The sequence below is a fragment of the Phodopus roborovskii genome, unplaced genomic scaffold, assembly GCF_943737965.1.
Source record: "Phodopus roborovskii unplaced genomic scaffold, PHOROB, whole genome shotgun sequence".
NCBI classification, from domain to species: Eukaryota; Metazoa; Chordata; class Mammalia; order Rodentia; family Cricetidae; genus Phodopus; species Phodopus roborovskii.
Window position 1 is genome coordinate 10,861,260 of NW_026126409.1, and position 21,531 is coordinate 10,882,790.

Below are 21,531 nucleotides of genomic sequence, written 5' to 3' on the forward strand. Positions count from 1 at the left end.
CTCACAGGGCTCCAGTTTTCAGGTGACTGGTGGCTGCCAGGTTTGGTTTTTAACTAAGGTTCACAGACCCTGCGGGCACTCCTCAGCCCTGTAGTTATCTGTTCCACAACTGGGTCTTAACTTAATGAAGAAGTTCAGAGTAACCAGTGACCATGCACCTAGAGGTCTCTTAGAGGCCTGTGGGAAGGACAGGAGACTTGGGTGCCATTGGCACTTGGGCATGGTGGGGCGTGCCAAAATGTCACTAGTTTGTCACCTGTGTCTGTTTACCAGCTGTCCACTGTGGCCTCCTCTCTACCTGCTGAGCCTCCTTCAATAGAATGCTCTGGCAACTCAACAACTTGCCTAGTTAATGGGGGTCAGCTCTTTGGCTCCCCTTGTATCATCTAATCCTTGGTCATGAGGGCTGACTAGCCATGATCAAGAATGTCTCCTGATAGCTGCTGTGAACTTAACTGAAGAGATGTTGAGAATGTGGCCATCATGGTACTGCCTGAGTAACTGTCCAGGCAGATCTGAACACAGGCCAGTGGACAACACAGGCTCACTTTACTGATGGCTAAACAGCCACAATTGGCAACTTTAATATAAAGTTTTCAGCACAAAAGAGCAGGTGCCATGACGTGGTGGCATGTGGTCTGCCACTGTCTCATCCTCAACTTCCGGGGTTCTGGTGTTTTGTTCTTGGATCCAGCAGTTCCCATGTGGAGGTTGTGTTGCCTCTGTCCTGTAGGAGAAGGTGACAAGGTGACAAGTCAGAAAGTGAAGTCAGAGACGGCAGTGGGATGCCAGGAGTGGGATAACCCACACCCTGACAGGGCCAGCTTCTTGCTACATGGGTGGAGTTGGGCAGTTCTTCCAGTCTACACATCCTCTCACATCCCTCTACATCTGCCATCTCTCAGACACCAGATGACTGCCCACTATCTGCCTTACTGTCTCTTGTGACAATGGTGTCCCCTGTCTTTGCAGTATTGCTAACCTTAACATTGATGCCATGGGTGGCGAGGTCCTGGCGCAATGCATCACATGCCTGTAGCAAGGGCTGCCTCTCCTGGAGCTGCTGTCTCCGGGCCTCCCCGGTAGCCCCAGGTGTAGCCAATGCATACTGGCGGACTTTCAGCCTGAAGCGCACGAGTTCATCTACCACGCAGTGCAGTGTTGCCGTGCTGCTGTCTCCTGAAACACACTGAGCCTCATTTAAGTGAGATGCTGTTAAATGAGTGCCGGGCAAGGCAGGGTCTCCGTCCATGGCCTGGGAGACCACACTCATCGAGATTCTGAGCTTGGTCCATGTCCTAATGCTGGAACTTTCTATGGAATCTTGGAGGTGGATGAAGCTAGTCAGCACCAGGGCTGGCCCTGAAAAACACTTCATGCTTTTACTGGCTCAGGCTAAGATGGTAACACCCATCTAGGCCTCTAATAACAATTTTAGGATATGGCAAGTATCAGCAGAATCCTATCACCTTAGGAAAGTCTAGCAGCCTTCAGCATGAATGAAGACAGACCTTTTTTTGCCATAGTCAGGCATTTGAGCCCCCATAAATGTCAAGTGGCCCACCCTATGTGCATGTGTGCACATACTGAGCTCCCGTGATCTGTCCAGCTGTGCAGACACTGGCTAAGGGATCTAAAGGCTGGTCCCGTTAGAGCAAAAAGCACCTGTCTGGAAGCCAGCAAGAGACCCTAGGAGTGGCTACAGAAGCCTGGGCAGGACTGCCACTATTGGAGAGTGACCTTGACAGAAGTGTGGCTTGACTACAGCCAGGCACATGGAGATGCTTTGGGGAGGGGGGTGATTCTGAGCCCTTGCCTTGTCCTTCCAGAACAGCCTTGAAGCTGGCATAAGCAGAGTGAAGTGAGTGAGGAGAGAGGGACCTGAATGGGGACTTAAGCACCCACGGTGATGCCCGTGCATGGGGCCACCTACAGAGAAGAGCTGCCCTGAACAGCTCCTTGGGACTTCTACCTGTGCACACAGGTGGGAACAGGGTACATGGGCTGAGTGGATAGTGACCCTTGGCTTCAGGATCCACAGAGAGGTGTAGTGGTAGCCAAGTTAGATGTAATCATGTGTATGTAATTGGGTGCACACACACCTCACCTCCATGCACTGACAGACCTGCATGGAAATTGTACAGTGACATCCAGAGGATGATGGGATACATCTAGGGAACATGCCTCATAAGCCATGTACTTAGATGAACTGGAACTGAGTAGATAGGAGACTTGTGTGTTCCTTGTGAACCAGGCTGGATTCATAGGACCAAGACCTCTCCCCACTTAGAAGGGAGGAGAGGGCTGTGGGAAGACCTGGTAGCCTTGTCCTGTCTATTTGGTACAGCTGAACATCACAGGAAGGGATAACCTAGCATTCCTTTGAGGGACACTACAGTCAGAGGGGACCTCCCACACAGCTGGCTTACATCACATCGAGGAAGGTCTGGGAAGGCAGAATCATCCCAGCAACTGAACCTGTCCAGTGAAGGGACCCGCTGGGCAGGTGGGGAAGCCAGAGGGCCTCCTGCAGCCAGAGAGATGCCAAGTGTAGGGAACGAGGGACCCACTCATGCCCACTGCCATCTCATATGGCTCAGGGGAAAATGTTCTCCCCTGCACCTTCCTGTACTCTGGGGCATCAGAACAACTGGTAGACAGAGGCTGACCGCTACTCTGCTGCAAGCTGGTCAATGGACTGTCAGCTAACTGTGCCCCCAGTGTGCAAGTCAGGGACTAGCCACCCTTCAGTGAACACTTTCCAAAGGAGTGTGTAATATGTAGGTAGTTTCAGAGCAAAGCATTTGAAAGAGATGGATGTACCTGTCGATGTGCCAGAGAAATCCCAACAGTCTCGAAAAACTGCTCAACGTAGGAGATTATGGCACCAATCACAGTGGGACTTCTTGGGCCACCAGCTTCCTACAAGAGGATGGGTGTGAGGTCAGAGTGTTTCTGCTTTGGTTTCTGTGGGCTCTTTCACACCATGGCAGTACCTTGTACATCTAAGTCCTGTGGGTTAAGCATGGCCATGCATACAGTACCTGGGGCATGATAGAGGGAACTGTGGGCCTCAGATTTGGAGCAGAAAACAAGAGAATCCCGGAGAATCTGGTGTTTGTCAACTAACTCAGAGACCCATATGGGCCAAGTGCCATTCTTGGAATGGCAGGTGCTAACCTGTCCCCTTATCAGCCTGTATTTTCCTTCTCCCTAGAGCAATCCCCAGAGGTGGCTGGGTAGTGTGGGACTCACAGGAAGTGATCCCTGGAAGTGAAGGCTGAGGCAGGCTTCTAGAACTCTGGGAGCACCCGCAGCCGGCTTTCCTGAGTATGGCTGGCGTGGCCCACTGGTTGCCTTCAGTGTGTGTAATGTCACCCTGAACACCTTGGGGCTGACCATGCAGGGGACTAAGAAGAAAGGTGCTGGGACTGTGTGGTGCCTGTGTAGACACTGAGCCTCTAGTCACTTGTCGAGACACACTCTGGTGCTGATAGTGACACTCAAGAATCCAAAACTACATGGCCACCTGGTACCATCCCCATAATGCTGGATGCCCTGCACCAGCTTCAGCAGGTAGCCTGAGCCCAGCTGGTTGGCATCTGAGCCCAGGTCCCAACATAGCTTCCCACTGTTTGGGGGTTTTCCTTATGGAGAGGGGAGGCGATGGGTCCTGGGGATTGAACTCAGGACCTTGTGTACGCAAGGCACACACTTCACCATTGAGCTACATATCCAGTCAGACTTTCTGTTTCAACAAACTCTGATCCCTCCAGGTGCCTGTAAGCCACCAGGAAGCCATGTGACACAACCATCTTTTTTTATCAGGGGTAGAGAGATGATCCACCTGCTGCCCATGGTCTGTTTACTACTGAGTGAAGAGACATGAATGTGTGGCAGGCTGAGCCTGTGAAGTCTCTCAGGAGGGAGGGTTTACTGGGAGCTGCCCTGACACTGCCAGCTTCGGGAGCCAGTCTAGATGGTTGGTGGAGTTGGTGCCCATTTCTTCCCTAGGACTAGCTCCCCACCTCACCCCACATCTGTAGGATTCTTCAAGTCACCTTGGAAACTGCCCTAAGTTCTCTGTTCGCATGGTGCACAAGATCCAGGATGGTATTCACTGCCCTCGGTGTGTCAAAGTCATTGGCTAGCGCAGCCTTCACGGCCTTCTTGGTGCTGGCCAGCCTGGAGTGAAATACAGACATCAACTATGATGAAGAGGCAGGTAAGGGGCTCTCCAGAAGCCCTCTGGTGCCCTAGGCTGGCCTGCCACCAACCCTGAATACACAAACATCTTCCCCTAAGAAATAAAAATGTTTTAACTCTGGTACCCTTCCCAGCCATGTTTACTGTTTTACAACAGAGTCTGCACCACCACCTTAGCTAAATAAAAAAGTTGTGGAGTGAAGAGAACCTACCCACTTGTTGAGAGCACAGGATCCACTTGAGTGACTGTGTAATAAATAGTCAATTATAGATGCGACAGCCCCTCCCTAACAAGTGTAGCTATTGTGAGCCACTGGAACACAGTGGAAACATGTCCAGCTCTAGATGAACATGGCCTGTGCGGGGCTCAGGAGAAGAGAGAAATGGGGATGACTAGATACCAGCTCCTGAGGGGCTGACAGCCGGCAGGAGGGAGGTGGCCTTCCGCAGGTACTCCTGGTGGGCTCTGTGACAATGCCGAGTAGGTATGAACTGCTCACCTCTCCCACAGCACACCTTCCCCAACAGGGCCACAGGTCAGCTGCCCTTTTACATAGGCTCGAGCATCCTCCACAAACGAGGTCAGCCCCAGCAGCAGGTGCTTGGCTTCCAACAGGGTACTGTCACTGTATTCAATGGCTGCAAAGGAAGAGATGGTCAATGAAGAAATGCCCAGTGTGCCCTGAAGCACATGGTACCTGAGAGACCAGAAGACATTGCGGTGGTCAAAGGACTCCCTGGGCATATGGGACCTGGCCCTGAACAGGTTCCAGTGAAAACTGTTCTGGAGCTTGCTGGACAACAGGGCTTACTTCAGTGACATGTGCATACATGGGCAGACAGGCCGTGGGCTCTGGAAAGACAAGCCTTGCCTTGGGCACTGAGCTTGTGTTTCCCAGTGGAGTTCCCTCCAGGCTCACTTCTCTAGTAATCCTGTGGCAAGCCAGCAACCACATGCTTGGATGGATTTGACACAAGCGAGTTCTGCTTCCCCAGACATGTGAGAGCCAGCTCACCTGACCTATAGCTGGTGCGCATGCAGAAAAGCCGGAATACATCAGGTGAGAAAGTCTGCAGGAAGTCCTAGAAACAGAAGAAGGCAGCTGTCACTTAGGATTGTAGCACTGGGTGTGGCGATGCAGGGGAAGTACAGACAGCATGAAATGCAGGGTGTTCACCCAAGCCTTCTTGTGCTCAACCCTCACCGCTACTGGTCCCCTGTAATGTGAGCTTTCTGGCCCGCCAGGTCCCACCGTCCTTCTCAGCCCCAGAGAAACACATGGGCACTACCTTAATTATAAAGCTAATGGTCGTTGGCTGAGGTTTCTAATTGGCTAGCTCTGTCTTAATTATTAACCCATTTCTATGAATCTATGTATTGCCATGAGGCTGTGGCTTACCTGGTTATGCCCAGCATGGTGACTCACTGTGTCTACCTTTTCCAGAATCATCCTCATCTCCTAGACCCCCACCTATTGTGCTGCCCTATTGGCCACAGTGTTTTATTCATCAACCACTAAGGTAAACATATACAGAAGACCATTCCCCATCAATCCCTGACAGCTCTGTCATTCATCACATCCCATGGTCACTTTCATACCTGTGGGAGAGCTGACGGGAATACCCAACCTTCCTGTGAACAGGGTTCTGGGAAACAAGCTCTGCCATTGGAGCCCCATACCTAACATTGGCTGTTAGCAGAGGCCTAATGACTGACCGGGACAGTGTGCACAGCAAGAAGAGAGGGCACATTTCACCTGGCCTCACTGGAGAAGAGACAATGACAGCTCAGTCGAGGTCAAAACAAGCTGACATCCAAACTCAGGGTTCGACTGAGATGAGGGTTGAGGGCCCCCACCCAGCCCATGTGATGGCACTGTTCCCTGCCCACTGACGATGCTGGTCCTCCCTGAAGACCAGCTTTCATACTGGTCTATGCAAACTTCCAAAGCAGGGGAGCAACCAATGGTGCTAGCCAGCTGTGATGCCTGTGAGCTGTTAAACTCTATGGGTGCAATAATGATACCCATACCTTGGAGGTAACCAACAACTCTAATGAACTGAACTTAGGCCCATTGGTCCTGGAAACCTAGCCAACTGCCTAGGGCTAGTGAAGTCATGGATCTTACAGGGGAACCCTATAACCACCTCTTACTAAATCAGCACAATCCCTAACTACACTCTAAATATTTGTTCTTATGCCACAGATAAGTGTAATTCTACCACTCATCGAGGAAACTTCTCTTTCAGTAGACAGAGACCATAAGAGAAGCAGCCCAGTTCCAACTCATCCATCTACAACATAACTCCTGCACCCAAGGCTCAGGGATCAATACGGATCCAGTGGCCTCTTCTGGCCTCCACAGGCAGCAAGCATGCACACACAGGCAAACATACAGGAAAAACACTCGCATACACAAAATAAAAATATCAAATCTCTTAAAAATTTACAAAAAGAAGAACACTCGCATACACAAAATAAAAATATCAAATCTCTTAAAAATTTACAAAAAGAAGAAAGAGATGCAATTCTGGGAAGGTGGGAAGAAAGGCAGGTCCACAGTGGAAGCAGTGGAGAGAACAGCTGGCCTGAGGAGGGGCCGAGGGCCTTGAGACAAGAAAGAGTGGCTCCCGGAGGGGGCCACACGCCACTTCAGCAGCCATCAGCCACTGCACACAGAGGAGAGCACGCAGCCGAACATTACCTTAATGGTGATGTAGTTTTTTAGGGATTTGGACATTTTTTCTTCTTTGCCTTTCACATGCAAATGCCCTGAAATAAAAATAAAAGCATTCACTCTGAGTTGAGTGAGGAGACCACGCCTCAGGTCACCCTGAATTGGGTGAGGAGATCCCCTACAGTTACAGCCTCTTCTAGGCCCGCCGTGAGTCCCACCATAGCAGGGCCTGGTCACCCTGAGTTGGGCAGACCCCTATACAGTTAACAGGACACCAGAGTGGATCAGCTTCTCTATCCATAGCCCTGATCCAGCACATAGCTGGGCCCATGGAGCCACGAGGCTTGTGTCCCCCGGACAGAGGGCAGTAACTCACACCTATAGGAACCTGCACCTGCAGTGTGTGATGTGTGCAGCCCTTCAGGACAAGACTGCACCACAGTGGTACACAATAACAGGCCCACTCAGCCCCCCCCCCCCAGCCAACAGAGTAGGATGGGCAGCCCTGCTTCCTCACCCATGCATTCCTGTCCTATTCAGAAACACTGATGAACTGGCTGGTCATCTGTCATTGGTCACCCAGGTTTGGGATATGGCTGTCTGTTTTTCTTTTATAGCTATCTTCCCACAGGTACATGAAATACAGGCGGAAAACCAGACCCACTCAGGGAGCTTCTAACTGGGGTGTGTCTCAACAATGCTCATCTCCAGAGGAGGGTCTTGCTGTTCCAGACAGATTTTCCTTCTTTTTCAAATGCACCTTCACATAGAGGGTGCTGCAAGATTGATTTTCCTGGGAATTTATTAAAAATGTGCCCTCTCCGATGAAACATAGCGGTGAGCCGCTAGTTTTATATATACATCATATACATTGATATTAGCTGCATATACATTGAATTAGCTGTATTGATAGTAGCTGCAAAAAAAAAAAAAATGCATTGGATGTCAACAACACAGGGTATGGGCATGTACCAGGCCAGCAGCCCAGCCTCTCTTGGTGATGTAAGCAGCATCACTAATGTCACCCTACAGGGCACCACAACATCCAGATTCTAGAACTCAATGGAACTGCATTTGCACATGTCCATGTTGTAGATGCTTGTGTGTAGTATCCCATGATCCCACTGCTGCCAAACCTGCATCCTTCCTCTGCCTCATCTGCCTAGCAGTCATTTGAAAGGGCACTGCTGACCTTGGGACCTTCAGCACACTCAACACATGCATTTTCCTGCTTACCACCCATTACCATGATGCCACCAAGTTCAGAGTCAGGCTCAGTTCCACCTCTGACCTGCTTCTGGGAGCCACGGCCACTGCCAAACACTGGATTCTGTGGGTTTCATTGCTGTTGTTGGAGGGAGCTGAATTTTTGAGACAAGTCTCTCTATGTACTCCTGGCTGCTCTTGAACTCACTATGTAGACTAAGTTGCTCTCACACTCACAGAGAATTCACCCGCCGCCTCTGCCCCTCTGGAAGTGCTGACCCTGAGAACTCCCCCCAAACAGGTGCTGTGCTGACCTCTGAGGAAGAAGAATCATTAGCAGCATCCCCCAGCAGTGACCTCCAAATGCTACAATATCAACCTGGGAGCCAAGGTGCTGTGCTGTCCTCTGAGGAAGAAGAATCATTAATGGCATCCCCCAGCAGTGACCTCCAAATGCTACAATATCAACCTGGGAGGCAAGCTGTGCCCGTAACTTGTGGCAATATTTTAGGGAAATACTTTGTATATTCAAAGACAATGGAACTTTTTACTGGGCATCACAGCCAAGTTATTAATTTACCCTGAGGTCACTGAAGACAGCCTGAAATTCTACTGTGTATTCAGCCTGTTTGTTTAACCTGCTTCTAAGAGAACAATGTAACAACCAACCAAATTAACCCAAGAGGAAGTACTGAGTTTTCTTCCCTTTGTTGTAACATGGATGCATTTTGGTGCCTCTGAGATTCTCTTCAATGTACTTAAGCAATGTAGTAACTGAGCACTTTCTGACTTGGCATGAGACCTGCTCCACAGGTGCTGTAAACCTGGCCAAAAGCCAATGACTCAGGAGTCACAGGCCTCAGCAGGGAGCCTACTATTATTGTTTGGCTAAGCAACACTACATCAAAAGGCCTTCTAAATACTTATGTTTACTGCAGTGGACAGCTGTCAGGGCAGCCAAAGTGCTAAAGGTACGTGGCTGTTGAATACCCAGCCCTAACAGGAGATCTAGACCCTCCAGGCTCAAGGGACATCTCAGATTTAAAAAAAAAAAAAAAAACCTAGAAAGAATCCAAGAGGCAGAAGACAGAGACGGCTGCTGTGAAATGTCTTCTAGATAAAATGTGGCTGTTGTACTCAGGAGCTTGCTTGCTGCAGCCATGGTTACCAATACAAGACTGACACAAGATGAAGCCAACAAGATCAGTCAACACTAACTGAACTCAAAGAATTACCAAAAAAAAAAAAAAAAAAAAAAAAAAAGCAGTGGTAGGCTGGACTGGAGTGTGGACATGATCAGTGTAGAGATACACTGTATATATACATGAAAAAAAGATTCTACAGAAACCCAAACAATGATTTCATCAAGCCCATCTACAGAGCTGACAGAACAAGCCAGGCTTACCAGAGTGCAGGAAGTAATTTCCCCATTGCTGACTCTGGTGGAAGACTTCACTCTGCGCTATTTCGTTTTCATGATGTGGGAAGGCCAAGTCTACACCGCCTGTGTGGATGTCCAGTTGGCTTCCAAACACCTCGCTGCAGGGCAGGGTGCAAGCATCTATGAGTAGCCTCAGCATCAGGTTCACACCTCACACTCATTCCCTGAAGCACTGCTCACACCATGAAAACATGGTTCTGCCCAGCTGCACTTGGATCTACCAGGCTTACAGGGAGGGAGGGGACCAACTGTGGGAGCTGTCATCAGAAGCCCAGGGAAACACAGGGTTGCCTGAGGATAGGAAGGGTAGTAGAACTCTCCCAGCTGGTGGAGGGGCTATTCCTGAGACAGAGGTAGATTCTGCACTCTGGAGAGGTGGGCTGGCCAGGGCACATACATGTCCTCAAAATGCCTTTTCAGAGGTGCCATGCCTAGCTAAGGTCCTTCCTGATGTGGCCCTTGCATTACATGCTCTGAGATCTGAGGTATACCTGCTGCTGTGTGACAGGAGCCTGTTCTGCTAACAGGAAACTACACAAAAAGGCTGGGCACGCCCTGGGCTGGGCTGGGCACTCCTCTTCATGCATCCCCGGCCCCGGTAGCTGCCCTCTAGTCTCCACTGTTCTCGCCTTCTGCCAGGCCACCCTGTCACACTGGGCTTCAACACTCGAAGCTTAGGAATTGCTGGAGTCTTACCTGGCCATGGTGGAGCACTCAATATGCCAACCAGGCCGTCCGTCTCCCCATGGCGAGGTCCAGAATACCTCCTGAGGTTTGGCTGCCTTCCACAGGGCAAAGTCGCCGGCGTGCCGTTTATCAGAGTCAACTGCTGGTGACAGAGCATTGAAGAGTGAGAAACCTCAGTGCATCACTTGCCACCTGTGTGCCAGCCAGATGATGGTGTGTCCCCTCTATGCAAACCTCATGCCTCTTCCCAATGTGCTCTACTCTTCCCCAGTGGGGTGAATGACTCCAAGTCAATAAGCAGAGCAGCGGCACAGTATCCAAGATGTCAGGTCACAGAGGGCACAGCCGGGCCTGCAAACACCAGGGCACTTGCTGCCAAGGGACCTGAACCCAGCGTATAGCCAGTTCTGCTCCGCTACCTTTGAGTGACTAGGTTCCTACGTGACATTTTCCACAATGACAGCAATCCTACTGAGGGCAAAGGTGGCATTTAGAGGGACATCAGGATAGAGGACAAGGTAAGTCAGGAGAGGAAGAGCGAGCTGAGCTGTTTAAGTCCCCTCTTAAATGCCAATCATATTCAATTTACCCATTCGTGGCTGTCACTGGATTTACTGTCCCTACTTACATGGACAGAAATGAGGTCACAGATCAGTCTGGACCTCTGCCCCACAATGCCACATGTGTACTGAGCACAGCACACAGTGGGACCCACTGAGAATCGCAGGCTAGTAAATAGGACTGACATGGGCAGGGAAGGCCGGGTATCACAGGGGTTTGCCACACACTGATGTGGAGCAAAGCTGGCAGGAACAGACAGTTCAGCAGGACAGCAGAGACAAACCTGCTTAGCAAATGGGGATGGGGTGGGAGGTGGTTCTTCAGAATAATGGCAGGGAAGAATGCAGAACTCGTATAGAAGACTCGGGATACCTAGAGATAACCACAGTATCCAGGACCCACATGTGGGCCGTGCAGAAACTTGGGATGGTGAGGAGAGGAGGCGAGCACTGCCTTAAGGGAGTGGTTGCTCCCAAATAGCCAGAGCTTGACTTGGGCCAGGGCCACCTCTCTTCACTGGGGTGACCACAGGACTTCAACCCAGAAGTCACCAAGCATGGCCCAGTTCGGTCTGTTCCAATCCTGTTATTGCTACAATTCAAAATTTGCATACCATGAAAACCCTTGCTCTGAAATCTCTCTCTCTCTCTCTCTCTCTCTCACACACACACACACCACACACACACACACACACACACACAGAGGAGTGGTTGGTGCCTGTCATGGCACCACAAGGGCTCAGTACCTTTGTTTTGCTGCACTAGTCCCCAGTTTCAAACCTTTATTTACACTGTGATTGTGAATAAGGCAGGGACTTCCAACAATGCTGCCCTGAGAGTACAGAGGGGCTGGGGAGAGTTATCCCTTCCTTGCTGGGGATGCTGGCAACTTCTCACAAAACCAAATAGGTTTTCCATGTGACACAGCCATTATACTCCTTGGTGCTTACCAGAGATACTGAAAACATTCAGGTGAAATCCTGTAGGTGGAAACTCACAGCAGTCTTCTTATCCCTAAACTGCTCAAACATGAATGCAGTCAAGATGGACTTTAATAAGTGGATGGACTAAGAAACTCTAGCAAGCAGACACTAGACACACAGACAATGGAACATCCATTATTCAGTATCAGTGAGAGCAGAGCTACCAAAGACCTACAGAGCTTCAACTATGTTACTAGCTGGGCATGGTAAGCATTCTTCTAACCCTGGTACCCTGGAGGCTAAGGCAGGAGGAGATTATACAGATCAAGGCCACCTTGGGCTACATTGTATCAAGAAAGACAGTCTCCAAAAAGCAAAACACAAATGTCTATTGCTGAGAAAAACCGACCTGGAAAGGCTTGGGCTGAATGTGTACAACTTTGCAACATTCAGGAGAAACAAAGCTATGCACAGTGAAAAGCTCCAGGGTTGAGGTAACAAGATACAGGAGAAGCACGGAGCACATATGGTCTCAGGGATGGTGTGGGAACTGTCATGTGGGAACATGGCATGTGGCATTTGTTCAAACATTTGTCCACACCAAGGGGTGTGCTAACGACCTGCAGACTAAGGTGATGGAGGCACTGATGCCTCAGACTGCTCTGGGGGAAGGGGCATAGGGGCTGTGCAGGGGAAGAGGTCCAATGAGAATTCTGTACCTTCACTCTGTTGAACTGTGGACCTCAAGTGGCCCTGAAAAACACAAAGCCAGCGGAAATAAAATCAAAAGCTGGGCCACACTTGAGAGTAAGAGCAGGGCCTGAGTTCCAGGGCACCTTCTGCTGAGCAACAAGTTCCAGGTTAGCCTAGGCTACACGAGACCTTGTCCCTCAAGCCAAATACAAGCCAATAAAACTAGCTTGCTTCTGCAGGAACTTGCAACTCTCCCAAAGTCCTCTTCCTGGAAGGCACAACCCAAGCCTGCCTCAAACCATCCCCATCGGTATGGGAATCCCAGAATGCTCCACTGTGAATGGCCACAACAGGAGGCTATGGACTGGGGAAAAGTAACAAACCATTTCTGAGAGTCAAGTAAACAAGACTATTAAAAATTAGATTTAAAGCCAGGCATTGGTGGTGCATGCCTTTAATCCCAGCACTTGGAAGACAGTGGCAGGCAGGTCTCTGTGAGGTCGAGGCCAGCATGGTCTACAGAGCTAATTCCAGGACAGGCTCCAAAGCAATACAGAGAAACCCTGTCTCAAAAAAAAAAAAAAAAAAAAAAAAAAAAAACAAATTAGACTTAAGATATGGATGGTGACACACACCTTTAATCCCAGTACTTGACCTCACTCTGAAGCCAGATCTACATAACAAGTCCCAGGATAGCCAGAGCTACAGAAAAACTCTGTCTCAAAAATAAATAATAAAAATTTTAAATTAGGTTGGTATCAAATGTGTTATCCACAAATCTCTATCCACAGACACTCAGAGTTTGACTACGCCTGTACATTAATTACCAATCTGTAAGAAGCCATGTAACACAACTAGCAAATCCCACTGAGCAAACAGGGACAGTTCTTTGGAAAAGTGGCAGAAGATGTGGGGGAGGAATACAGGAGAAATTCTATAGAAGCCCCGAGAACACAAAGCAGCCAGAGACCTGCATAGGTCACACTATGCATGCTGTCCCATGCAGAGAAAATTCTAGCAGGAGAGGGAGCAGATAGCGCAGCTGGGTACAGAGCAGGACAGAGGCACAGGATGCTGAACTTGCATTCAAACCATCTTCTGCTAGTCTCGTCTATTCATAGAAGTGGATTAACTCCACGGTAGGGCTAATGACCCTCAAGTCAGCCCATGTCTCCCCTGCTCCAGATCCAACCTCAGAACCCCACATTCAGAGGCTGAGGCCCTCAGCACACCCATCATCACCCACCTGGCTCTGCAGGTGCACTGGGAACCACACTGATGAGCTTGCCGTACTTGTCCCCTCGAGCTTGCAGATCAAAGTAGACACTGCCTGTTTAACATAGACAGTTATGAGTTCAGCACTTCCCCATGTGAGGGAAGCAGACACATCTGTGAAAGCCTAACAACTAACAAGCAGCTACAGTATCAGCACAGAAGACTGTACACACATGCATATGTAAACCACATCACAACACACACACTCCAAACTGAAAAATACAGTGAGCATCTGTACAGGTCGGGACTAGCTTCCTGTGTTCTATGGTTGTAAAAAAAAAAGCTGAAGCAAGAACCTGAGGAGCTTGGAGAGGAGCTTGGTAGTTAGACTACTCCTGTAGGACCCAGAGCTCTTATAGAGCACCAGCACTCACACTAGGCAGCTCACAACATGGCTATAACTCCAGCTCCAAGGGATCCGATGCTCCTCTCTGGCCTGTGTACTGCACTCATGTCTCAACCCCCCTGACACACACACGATACACAATTAAAAATGATAAAATAAAATCTGAAAAGAGAATGGATGGGTAGTTAGGAGTGCTTGCTGCTCTTGTAGAGGACCCACAGTGCCTAACACCCACACTGGGCAGCTCACAATTGCCTGTAACTCCAGCTCCTAGGGACCTCACTCCCTTTTCTGGCCTCTATGTGCAACAATACACCATGTGCATGCACACAAGTAAATACAAATCAAAAAAAATTTAAAAATGAACTGGACAGATTTGCTCCGCACCACAGCCAGCAAAGGGTCAGCACACATCAGCCCCAGCATGATCTGCATCTCAGAACTCCACCAGGGTCCCCCAACCATTAGTTTTAACTTTCGTGCTACCTGTGGCTGTGGAGTAAGCATGGCCATGAGCAATGATGCCTTCAATAAAAGCAATGATCTTCGGGATGTTCTCAGTGACTCTTAAGTACACTGTTGGCGGCAGAACCTAGAAAGAGGCAGCGGCAGTCACCATGGATGATTTCCAAGCTCAGGGGGCCATGTGCAGGCTCAGCACAACACAGTGGCAGCCATACTGAGTCATGACGCCCCAGTGATCCAACTGGATTTTCCTGTGTGGTTTCCCTTCTACTCTCAACAGAAGACTACTGGAGGGGAAGAAGAAGACGGGCAGCCAGACCCAGGTGCCAGAAATGTGCCTGATTCTGTTGGGAATATAAGATAAAGCAGGGATGTTCTGGCAACATCCTAACTCATACACATGGGCTCCTTCGGACCCATAGGAGAAGGATCCAGCTCATCCTGATGCCCCAGGGATCAGCTCCCCAAACTAAGCCCATCATAGGGTGTACTTGGGCGGTCTAGATTTGAGTCCTTTCCTTCAGTCTTGACACCACAAGGCCTGTCTTCAGGCACTAGCACTGGATTGTTCAGGATTATGTGGGGCAGCTACCACTGCCCTTTACAGCAGGGCAAACCACAGCTTACCTTCAGGGCTGCCATGTCTTGTTTAAATTCTTCTTCAAAAAGACTGGCAAGAGAGGCAGGCGACACATTCATCTGCACAAGGTCAGACAATCATGTCAGCAGCTGAGCATGCAGACCCATCACAGCAGACCAGGCCACCCCTGAAGACAGGTCCATGACTACATACCCCACTGGGGCTCAGCCCCAAGAAGGGAACATTGATTTTAAATGTTAAATCTACCCTAAAGCTCAGTAGTTAAACGACTTATGGGCCCTGACCGCTGGGGATGAAGAGAATCTGGGTACCATTTCTACCAAATGATAAGAAACTAACTCTCCTCCCCTCTGCAAATGAGTGCAACAGTCATCATCTCACCCATCACCTCACCTACAGCAGGAAGAAATGGTAAGAAATGCCTGCCTTAGAGAAGTGTCTGAAGTAACATGACACAGTACTCAGGGAACTGGTACCAATGTCCTTAGGCTGGGGCTGTGCTGAGCTCCTGAGTGTTCAGGAGGGTGCCACACAGAACATCTGGGCACATACACCCTGACTGCTGGATTCTCAGAGGTGGCTGGGACCCGGCAGAGACACTGATGTTCTAGCCCAGAAGCACAGTTCTTGTCAATAATCACAGTACAGATGGGGTAGGAGCAAATGAGGCTCCACCCAGTGAAGAGCTCCTGGCAACTGATGGCTGCTGGAAAAGGGAAAGTTACTTTTCCACATGGCTGGGGCATGCTCATATTTATGGGTTATAAAAATAAATGAGGGAACATCAAATGGGAAGAAACATGCACACACAAATGCATATATGAAACTGTCAAAAAAATACATTTTTAAAAAATTTAAAATTTAAAAGAAGTAGGTGTTGGATAGTGCACTGGGTAGGCTGAGGCAGGTAGAGCTCTTTTGGGACTAGCCTAGTCTACATAGTGAGTTCCACCTCAACCAGGACTATATAGTGACACCCTTTCAAACAAAACAAAACAAGCAGGTGATGGGAGATGTCATTCTGTATATGATTCTCGTACTCGTTACAAGCAGGCTTCATGCACACCATGCACAAGAACCCACAACCTACTTGACCTGCCCAAAGCACACCACCCCACCTCAGGAAACAAGTCTCCTTTCTCATGAGAAGACATTTCTGCTCTAAGACATCAAGAATTTCTGAGGTTTCTCAGTGGTGCGTGTGGAACTGGTAGCTAATGTCCTGCTCAGGGCTTTAAAGCAGGAGTCACCCCGGAAAAACAACAATGGAGGACTACCTCAGGGAGACAGAGGGTGGTCCAGGAGTCTACTGCCCTCTTCTTCACTAAGCAGAATGCTCACCTCCTTAGACCACTGGGATGATGCAGTGTGTAGAGATACACAAACACGGTGATGTCACTGCTGAAGACATGGGGTCCACACGCCCAGCAGTCACATTCCCTCTCCAGGAACAGTTTTAAGGCACTGAACACACTTTCAGACCTTGTCAACACACTACCTAAATGCCTTCAGCTGTATGTTTTTATTTGGTTGGTTTTATGGCTTTGTTTTTAGAGACAGGGTTTTTTCTCTGTATAGTCCTGGCTGTCCTGGAACTCACAGAGAACTGCCTGCTTCTGCCTCCCAGGTACTAGGGTTAAAGTCATGTGCCACCACATCCAGCTCAATTTTTACCTTTTTAAATTCTTACTAAATTGGAGTACATCCCCCACATGTCTAGATGCCCAAAACCTATTTTTTATTGACTTTTCTCCTGCTCATTTTTAGCAACTGTTTTTACATATTGTGGTACTCTTTTTGCATGTATCTATTTCTGTTGAGATTCATTTTTATTTTGATCCTGATAGCTTTCATCTTTCATTAGCTCTCTTTATGGGTATGGATGTTTGCCTTCATACATGTCAGTGTACCACATGTATGCAATACCAAGGTGGCCAGAAGAGGTTGTCAAGTACCTGGAACTGAATTATAGACAGTTTTAAGCTGCCATGTGGGTGCTGGGAACTGAACCATGGTCCTCCAGAGGGGTAGCCACCGTGCTTAACTTCTGAGTCATCTCTTCAGCTTCTCCTCTTCAGGTTTCACACAGTATGGCCACTCCCAGAACACTGAAAACTCCGTTTATATTTTCCATCTTTTCTACTTCTGAGTCTTTCTACATAAATGGATTTGCCCTAGGAAACATACTGAGAGACCCTTCCCTAAGGAGGTCACAGAAACCTCCTGGGATTTTTGCCAGGAATCTGTGGCTCCATTCATCTTATATTTCATCTCTGATCTGCTTTAAGTTGGCCATGAGACATGACTTGAACTTGAACTCTAGATGGCTACCCAACTGTCAACTCTATTGACTGAATAACCCAACTCCCCCAACCCTACTGATTTAGAAATGCCATCTTTTTATCATAAAACAAATTCCCATTAATTATTATATGTATTTCAAGACTCTGTAGTAGGTTCCATCATCTATTTATTCATGTTCAGTACAACAGTGTCTAACTGCTACAGTCTTTCTTGGAAAGAGGGTAGAGCAGAGACGGTCAGAGAGTGGGAGGCAGGGACAGGAAGAAAGGGGAAGGAAGAAGGGACAAAGGAAGAAGAGCACAGACACCTTAATTCTCACCAAATTGCCTGCCCTAGGATAATACACACAGGCTACCATAGATCGCACGCTTGCACGCTCACACACACACACAGTGCCATGTGACTTTTATAGGGGAGATGGAAGGAAACACAGAGCAGGTATGAACCAAAGGAAGGATTCCATCCAAGTCCATGGTAAGCCAGTGAGTTTATGGGGTTCCCAAAAGAAGCATGGGTGACCAAAAGGCAACTAAGCAACAGTGAAGCCCGGCCCCATCAACGATGAATCCCACTCAGTCTCTGAGCTATGAGGGCCTCCTCCTCCCCTGGGAGGGAAATGTAGTAGAAATGATCTCTGAGGGTCCCATGACAGGGTGACCACAGTTGCTCTGATTCCCAATAGTAATGCTTGTTCAGCCCAGAGAAAGTAAACACACAACACATATATGCACATACATATAGAAAAGTATTGTCTATAGCTTTTCCAATATGTGTAAACATCTAGTTGGGCTACTCCCTCCTTGATACTCTATTCGAGAAAACCTTACTCTCAAAGTCAGGTGGTTACATTTCATTCCCTAGCTGGCTGGTCATATGACACAGTGGGACACTCACCATAACAGAAACTACACAGGGCAAGTGACAAAAACCTTAGTGTTGCTATTCCAGATCATATCTCAACTTATCATGTGAATCATTGCAAGTTAGCTATCCCCTCCTTCACAGGGAGCCACTGAGCCAGGCCTTCAGCACATTCCACCATCTTCCCAGAAAGCCAGTCATGCAAGCTGGTGCCCTGAATCAGAAGAGTGACTCTGGCTTGATCACTGAGACACCAAGTATGATTTTCATAATATAGCACTGCATGCACCAGGTGGTGTTGGCACACACCTTGCTGGGATCTGACACCCTTGCACCAATGCAAATAAAAAATAAACAAACTGAAAAAAAAAAAAAAAAGGAATACTCAAAAATACAATCAGCAAAGGCCTGCCACTCAGCCACCAGGTTGCCAAACACCATAAAGCTGCCACGCTCACCTCATTAGCTCTTCTGATTATTTTATCATCCACATCTGTAATGCTCATCGCCATGACCACATTGCATCCAAACACATTGGTCAGGATCCTTCGGATAATATCAAATCTAACGTATGAGCTGAAAGAAAATTGTTGGATTGTCTTTGACACAGAATCAACATTGTTATTCTATTTTTAACTTAAAACTATTTCATTTTTGATTAACTTGCTTTAGCTCATGTACATGTATTTTGCCTGCATGTATGTATGTTCACCATATGTTTACTTGGTGCCTAAGGAGGTCAAAAGAGGGTGTCAGAGCCCCTGAAATTAGAGATACAAATGGTTGTGAGTCACCATGTGGGTGCTGGAAACTGAACCTAGTTCCTTTACAAACTACAAGTACTCTTAAGCACTAAGTCACCTCTCCAGTCCCCAATTTTATTTATTATTATTGGTGTGTATGTGATGTGTTTGTGTGTGTGCATACAGAGTGGTTGTGCATACTACAGCAGCACGAATGTGGACAGAGGTCAGTGGACAGTTTGTGGGACTCAGTGCTCCCCTTTCACCATGTGAGTCTTGGGGATCATACTCAGGTCATCATGCTTGTACAGGGGGTGCTTTTATCCAGTGAGCCATTTTTGCCCCATCCTCATTATTCTTGAAAAGGAACATGTTATAATTTAACACACCACTATGTAACTTCCAGACTGTGTACTTCTTTACAAACTGGGTCCTACCTGGAGGCCCACAAGGGTCCTTCAAGAAGCAACCAAAGCAATCACATTAGCCTGGGATAAGGTATTGTTGTCTGACGTTTAGAGCTGTTGTTGAGTGAGTTTGCATCTATCTAAAAGTGTAAAAACTCCTATAATACAACATCAACAAAAAGTCAAATGACAAGGGTTTACCAGTTTTATGTTCTAGAACTAGGATTCTCCATATTATCCCAGTGCAAGGGAGGCAGACAGGTGGATCCTTGAGACTCACTGGACAGCCAGCTTGGCCTTGGCCTACTTGTGGTATTCTAAGCCACTGTTTCTCAAAAGAGGAAAAAGCACTTGATGACGTCTGATGATGTTCTCTGCCCTGCACACTTGTGTTTTAGTTCTAAAAATACCCAAGTAAAAATGTCCAAGACAACAAACAAGATATTAGGAAATGGGGAATGTCAACAATCGCAGAAGGAACTTCATCCAGTGTGGTGCAACAGTTACCACTGTCTATCCCAGGACATACAACAAGTCACATTGGGTGCTGTGTTAAGCGGCACTTCATATAATTTCATATATATCATGAAGATTCCAAACACTGAGCTGTTGTCATTTCGGTGTCTACTCAAAATAAGAACCAGGACTCTAGCAAGAAAGTGACCCATTCAAGGCCAGGCAAAAACACCTCAGGGTTGGATTCAGGTCCCTGGACCAACCTTAGAAATATCTAATTCGCAAATGGGTCACTTTGCATTCCTCCACACCAATCTCTGAATGTCCAGACCTGAGCAATGAGTATACAACTCAAAAAGCTACTAACGAGACTAGACATTCTCAGGTCTCACAATTCCCAGAATGCTGTCATTACTCAGTTCACTTAGCAGATTAAAAAACAAGCTAACAACTTACCCTTTCCATAATAAATGACCCTCTGATTTTGTCACAAAATTCAAATCCAGGAAACTCACCAAGCATGGCCAAGGTGTGCATGGTCGTACACAGTCGGTCCACAGCTATACCTGAGAACATATTAAGACTTACCACGTGAGATATCTGGGGAAGAGTCCTAAGCTCTCGATAACAAACACGCATGGTGTTTAGGTGACTGCTCTAGGATCACACTGGCGGGTTGCAGGGTTGATTTGCCTCTGCAGACTCTCACACCACGCCACGCCCCACCCCGCCGGCGCACGCACCAGGAGACAGCGTCCGTGCGGGCCACGATCAAAGGCTCCTTCCTGCCTGTGAGGCTGTTGTGCACCTGCACGCCGGTGTCCTGGCCTTGTGGTCTCTGCCATGCTCGCCCGCGTCGCCCGAGACCCACCGCGTCCCGGAGCAGCCGAATGCCCGGCCCAGACCTAGGAGCCCGCAGCATGTCCGGGACAGACCCTGAGAACAGGCAGAAGGCAAAAGCCGCAGGCCAGGCCCCGCCCACCCGCGAAGGCCAGGTCCCGCCCAGTGATCCAGAAGCCGCGCCTGTGTCTCTTCAGGGCTCCGCCTACTCCCGGAAGAGAACACCCTGGCTGGAGTAAGATGGTGAACCCAGCAATGTGTTGCAATAGAGTGGCGTGATGGCTGTAGAAACAGAACCCCTGGGTCCTTCCCCTTTTTAGCGCGGGTCTCTCAGCTCGTCCTTGTGAGTAGATTGATCCCGGTGTGCATCGTTGTGTCTGCTGCTGAGACCTAGCGTGCACCGCAAGTGAGTGCGCACACAAGTGAGCACAAGACCTGTATCTCAACCCACACTCCAACACACACACTTCCTACTCCAGGAACACTATGCACCCCAGCGTGCACTCATCGTGTCGATCACCAATGTGTGCCTCAACACACACTGCACCTCAACATACACACAGCATGTCTGCAAATTTGCACCTCGCCACACTCGGCACATGTAGACCAACACTACATCCACAAACAGACATGTCTGCACACCAGTAGACACAGTATGTGTGTACTTTACATTGTTCTGTGTGCTTAGGATGAGAGAACAGCGCCAGGAAATGACTCAGCAGGCAATGCACACACATAGTCCACAAAAGACATGCAGACAAAGTACCCATACACATAAGGATAAATCGTTTAAAAGCTTTTTAGAGCCAGACTGGTGACGTCCATCTGTAACCAAAGCT

General features: G+C 48.5%; 1 protein-coding gene across 3 annotated transcripts; it reads right to left on the reverse strand.

The window, feature by feature from the left end:
• Positions 1-544: 544 nt before the first annotated feature.
• On the reverse strand, positions 545-20,789 carry Cars2 (cysteinyl-tRNA synthetase 2, mitochondrial). Of its 3 annotated transcripts, none has more exons than XM_051181985.1 (15): positions 20,596-20,789; positions 20,368-20,418; positions 18,705-18,822; positions 15,108-15,179; positions 14,502-14,607; positions 13,641-13,724; positions 10,228-10,357; positions 9,496-9,629; positions 6,912-6,979; positions 5,223-5,289; positions 4,707-4,845; positions 4,062-4,185; positions 2,824-2,922; positions 983-1,189; positions 545-727 (listed from the first exon to the last, which is right to left on the reverse strand). In XM_051181985.1, the coding sequence occupies exons 1-15, from the start codon at positions 20,772-20,774 to the stop codon at positions 656-658; spliced, it is 1,650 nt and encodes a 549-aa protein (XP_051037942.1). In that variant the 5' UTR covers positions 20,775-20,789; the 3' UTR covers positions 545-655. The 3 variants fall into 3 exon arrangements, with proteins under 3 accessions (XP_051037942.1, XP_051037941.1, XP_051037943.1); XM_051181984.1 differs by having other exon boundaries at positions 10,228-10,360; XM_051181986.1 differs by lacking the exon at positions 15,108-15,179 and having other exon boundaries at positions 10,228-10,360.
• Between the last annotated feature and the right edge of the window lie 742 nt (positions 20,790-21,531).

Bases quoted from the DNA above. Each gene is read 5' to 3' on its own strand.
- Cars2 (XM_051181984.1), bottom strand. From the start codon at position 20,774: ATGCTGCGGGCTCCTAGGTCTGGGCCGGGCATTCGGCTGCTCCGGGAC. The intron at 13,725-14,501 runs GTAGCACGAAAG...TATGTTAAACAG, and splicing joins TGCTTACTCCACAGCCACAG to GCAGTGTCTACTTTGATCTG. The intron at 2,923-4,061 runs GTGACTTGAAGA...ATCCTCTTGTAG, and splicing joins AACTTAGGGCAGTTTCCAAG to GAAGCTGGTGGCCCAAGAAG.